At 40.0% G+C, this 5,201-nt stretch overlaps 1 protein-coding gene across 2 annotated transcripts in view; it reads left to right on the top strand.

Annotated features, from left to right (window-relative positions):
• Positions 1-5,201, top strand: part of Corin (corin, serine peptidase) — a 256,203-nt gene that overhangs the window by 230,351 nt on the left and 20,651 nt on the right. For both annotated transcript variants that reach the window (XM_048784434.1, XM_048784433.1), the window contains exons 17-19: positions 1,254-1,370; positions 4,087-4,136; positions 4,282-4,456. In XM_048784434.1, coding sequence (XP_048640391.1) covers positions 1,254-1,370; positions 4,087-4,136; positions 4,282-4,456 — 342 coding nt within the window. The remainder of the gene's footprint in view (positions 1-1,253; positions 1,371-4,086; positions 4,137-4,281; positions 4,457-5,201) is intronic.

Genomic DNA, 5,201 nt, shown 5'->3' with positions numbered 1-5,201 from the left:
GGCTCCTCCCCTCTGGCTCGAGGACAAATCGAGAGAGACTTGGGTGTCTGTGCCTCACCCCCCCTACCAGGAGACCAACTGTTTCTGTCGCTGCTGGTATTGATGAAGTTCTCTCCTCCGCCGCTTTCTGATGACATCAGATCTCTGCCATGTTGGTATCCTATGCGAATGGCAGCATTTCGTTCCCCTTGCCGGGCAACCAAAGCAACGGGTGAGTCCTGACCGGCCCTCAGCAGGACCTGGACCGAGAAGCAGTTTCCGCGGGCTCCTTAGCCCTGGGCCTGGGCAGTTCCGGGAGCCGGAACTCGGCCGCCCCGCGCTCGGTGCCCGCTCCGATAAGGGCAGGCTCCAAGATGCACCCAGGCACTGAGCCCGAGCAATCTGTCCGCAAGCCACAGGCGAATGGCAGCCTGAAATTACCTGTTCTATGGCTGAATGAGCTGCGGTCAGTCGAAAACAGGGATGTGACGTCAGCTCTTCAAGATGGTGGCCGCTGGCCTCCTCTGTGGTCTGACCGGTGTGGAGAACCAAAATGGACCGCTTCTTTCCCCCGTCTCGAACCCAGAATTCAGCCCTGAGTACGGTGCTTGCACGGCTGGCAGAAACTGCAGCACTGTATCCCTGCGCCACTATCTCCTCCTCGTTTCCCAGCGCGCGCTGCAGACTCTAGCCACGGGGCGATTTGCTGAATAAGCAGTGTTACCCTCCGTGTGACAAATCTCTCGCGTTTGAGTCCCCGTAACCGATCCTCGTGCGATGGAAATCCTTCCTCCAGGTTGCGGAGCACCCCACTATTGCTGGAAATTCCTAACAAGATAGCCTTTAGCCGTCCTGACTTGTCATACTCCCACACAGTGACGCAGCACACGGGGGCAATGCACTCCCCTCGCCGCCATCTTCTCTCCCCATTATTTTACTTTTATTCCTGCTTAGTGACTCTTATTTTTTAGATGTTGAAAGTTTTACCTGTATAATTAGAATTCTAACACCTCATGATGTTCAAATGCATGTCAACAGAGAGAATGATTAAAATAGCTGTAATAGTTTGGATTTTTTATTATCTCTGGAATATTTTTCATAACTTCCCTGCTAGCTAATCATGTTCCATACCAAATCTCTCTTAATCCAAATTCTCCTCTTAAAATATTGATTTACAAGTAATGCTTCTTTATGAAAAAGAAGTGCAAATTATCAATAATATATGTTAAAATCACTGTACTTTGGATATTTATCTGGAATTTGCTCTATACCAGAGAACCATCTGTGACTGAACTGATACAAGAACAGGAACAAGACCAGCAGTGGCTGATGGTGCAGTCCAACTGGACGAGCCTCAATGGAACCACTTTACATGAACTGATGGTCCACAGGTGAGAGGTCTTTCATAAGAGGTATGTGTGGTCAGATTATGGAGTAATAGTTTATCATCAGGGCCTCTTTCCATTTTTAATTTCAGATAATCCAAATTTGTCACATCAATAAAGAGTCTTCATAGAATGGCTATTAGCCTTTACATTTCAACATCATTTGATTTTATTTCTTCTTTCTAGACATAGATTTATTTTTATTTGGGGCTAATTACATCTTTCTTTAATCAGAATGATAGAAACTATCATTGTGAAAATAAGGAACTTGAGTTCTAAACCTACAGTTGTTTTAATATCCTATTGAAAATAAACTGTCATGTCTGAATTCCCTACTAATGCCACATGAAATTAATCAGCAGAGAAAATCGAAGTAATAGCTAAAAACCTGGAGAGTCTGAGAAAAGAATAGACATAAAATGAAGTTTTAATCATGGAGCCTTGAAAATGCACTTAAGTCTCTCTCTCATACCAGAAATAATGACATCTTATAAAGAGCTATCTCCCTTGTCTATGGGTGGGATGTAGAGGAAGATAAATTGAGGAAATTTTCTCTTACATTATAGGTATTCATCTAGGTAGTCTTACATACATTTCTCATTTAATCCTCACACGAGATTTATCAGCTAGTGATAATTTTCCAATTTTCACAAATGAGGAAACTGGGATTTAGAATGTTCACATAACTTGTGAAAGCTCACAGCCCACAGATAGTGGTAGTTTCTGAATTTAAATTGTTTTTCTGACTCCAAAGCTTATAATAAGTGCTAGGGAAATCACTTCTCTTAAAATTTCAGAAAAGAAAACAAAAGCCTATTTCCCCTTAGCATAACCTAAGATTTTCTACACAAACCAAATTCTGTAACCCATATGTCTGAATATTTGTCAAATGAAGCATTTTCTCCCAAACAATTACCTGAATCTTTCAAGAGAGTGGTATTTCTGTAGACTCAGAATGCCAGAAAAGGCCTTTTAGGTCAAATAAATGAATAAATAAATAACTTGTACTAAATTGGGAGTTTGTGGACATAATTCTAGTTCTGGCTTACTAAATGTGGTATCTTATATAACCACAGTTGCTGTAAGGAGTTAAGATGGAGATTCTTTGATAACTTTTCCTATATCTAAAAGCTATAAATTTTTAATCTAAAAAATAACAGCTAATTATTGAGTATCTCTTCTACACTGGGTTCAGTTCTAGGCTTTAAGGGGATGTTGAAGTAAATGACAGAATATAAGACTCTGATCTCAAGGAACATGTGTAATTTGGATGGATGGAGTAATTGTAAGTTGGTGTACATAAATAATTTCAGATATTAGGGAGTACTACAAGTTAAGGATATAAAGGTAGAGAACAAGGAGAGAGAATTTTAGATTGTTGGAAGGTGGAAAACAAATGAGTGTTTCCTATATTACATAATTATCAATAATTACATGTGCCCCCCCACGTAAATTTAGCAAAACATGAAAAATACAGGAAATCTGTGAAGGTGAATGTGGAAATGACAAAATAAGAATGAATCTTTGTTTAATGTGGGAATCCAAGATTCCTAGCATATCACAGTTTGGGGGAGTCTTAAAGTATCTATATTTTCTTTTTAATTTACATTGTGAATAAATGTTTCATGGTGGGAAGAGAACTTGGTGATAAAAATTTTACCTACCCGAGACTGAATTCTTCTGTGCACCACATTGAGAGATTCTGAAACACAGTCCATGTTTTTGCCTTTAAAGTTTAAATGGGATTTTTAGAAAGTTCTTCTCCCTTCCTGAACTCACATATCCTATCAGTTCTACTCACTGGTTCTGATCATGCCATGTGGAGTTATACGGAATAAATCTCCTTTTCTCATGGCAATTCTTCATGTATCCAAAATTTAATAATAAACGAATCCCCCCAAATCAAAGGTTGAATATTTTCACTGGTATGTAAAAGGTAAACCATGATAAAGGGGGCAGGGAGGGGAAGAATATAAATTCAATAGATTAGACAAAGGGGAATGAAGGGAAGGGAGGAGGGATAGAAATAGGAAAGACAGTAGAATGAATGTAACGTAATTTTCCTATGTATATATGTCTGAAGATACCTAAGTGAATCTCACCATTGTGTACATCCACAAGAATCAGAATAAGATATATTCCATGCTTGTATAATTTTATCAAAATGGATTCTACTGTCATGTATAACTAAAAAGAACTTACAAAATATTTAACTTAGACAATTTTAAGATTTTTTCCAGTCTAAATATTCTGTTCCTTTACCTGTTCTTTAAGTTTTGAAGTAATATTTCATTTCTCTCAGACTCTCAACTTTTGGGGAGAACATATCCTCTCCATAACTATAAACATCTGACTTGCCCCTCCCTCTACACAGATTTTTGGGCAATCAGTCTTATTCTCCCTGCACCTTACCTACATTAGGAAACATGGTTAAAATCAATATTGTGGATGGTACAGTCAAGATCATGTGGGAAACTTTTTCCAATAGTTTCTCTTCCCAGGAGGTGAAATTATATTATGAATATAGGAATAAATTGATGTGAATAAAATACACAATCTCCTTATACCCCTTCCCTCAAGTTGATGTCTAACCTTCTCTGCCTTGAGAATTCCTACACTAAAGATAATTATTGCTCAAATCTTGTCTTTCCCTGGTAAAACATTTGGAGTGAATAGTAAGTATGTAACTTAATATTATACCATTTTATGTTCCCAAATGTAGGCAATCTTGTCCAAGCAGAAGAAAGATCTCTCTTCTGTGTACTAAACAAGGTGAGTGAATTGGTGGCCCAGCAGTAGGATATGAATTTAGTTTACCTCAGTTGGTTCAAGGGAAAAATGACCACTTGCATGTGACACTGAAGACCTAAGATTTATCTGGGTTTAGAGTCACAAACTGTCTTCTGCTCTTTGATAGACTGTGGGCGCCGGCCTGCTGCCCGCTTGAACAAGAGGATCCTTGGGGGTCGGACGAGTCGCCCTGGAAGGTGGCCGTGGCAGTGCTCTCTGCAGAGTGAACCCAGTGGACATATCTGTGGCTGTGTTCTCATTGCCAGGAAGTGGGTTCTGACAGTTGCCCACTGTTTAGAGGGGTAAGCTACACTGTTGTTTTATATTATTTTATTTTTACTCTGCCTGGGTCTGATCATTTTTGTAACAACTAATTATAATGTAAATGCTTTGTCAATTGTTGCTATACTGAGTTGTTTTAGTCAGCTTTTTTGCTGCTGTGACTAAAAGATCTGACTAAAACAATTGTAGAGGATGAAAAGTTAATTTGGGGGCTCAAGGTTTCAGAGGTCTCAATCCATAGACAGCAGGCTCCATTCCTCTGGACTCAAGGTGAGGCAGAACATCCTGGCAGAAGAGTGTGGATCACATAATGATTTGGAAGCAGAGAGAGAGACTCCAGTGACAGATACAAAATAAGTACCCCAAAGGCACACCCTCAATAACCCCCTCCTCCAGCCACAACCTACCTGCCTTCAGCCACCACCCAATTAATCCCTTCAGGGGGCTGATTTATTGATTGGATTTAGCCAATCTTATCTCCTCTAGACCTTCTTGCATCATCACATATGAGCCTTGGGGGGACACCTCACATCCAAAATATGACATGAATTGTTTGGGGAATAATGACAAGAAAAAAACATTTAGACGTGTTCAATACAGACAAATTTTTTCCAGATATTTTCCAAGTTAAGTTCACCACGGTGATACCTGAAGATATGAAGGTGTGTGTGTGTGTGTGTGTGTGTGTGTGTAGAGAGAGAGAGAGAGAGAGAGAGAAAGTTGGAGGGGGGAGAGGGGGAGAGAGAGAGAGAGAGGGAGGGAGGG

The sequence above is a fragment of the Marmota marmota genome, unplaced genomic scaffold, assembly GCF_001458135.2.
Source record: "Marmota marmota marmota unplaced genomic scaffold, marMar, whole genome shotgun sequence".
Lineage (NCBI taxonomy): Eukaryota > Metazoa > Chordata > Mammalia > Rodentia > Sciuridae > Marmota > Marmota marmota.
Note: the sequence above shows the minus strand (reverse complement) of the source record. Positions and strands in the feature narration are given on the sequence as shown.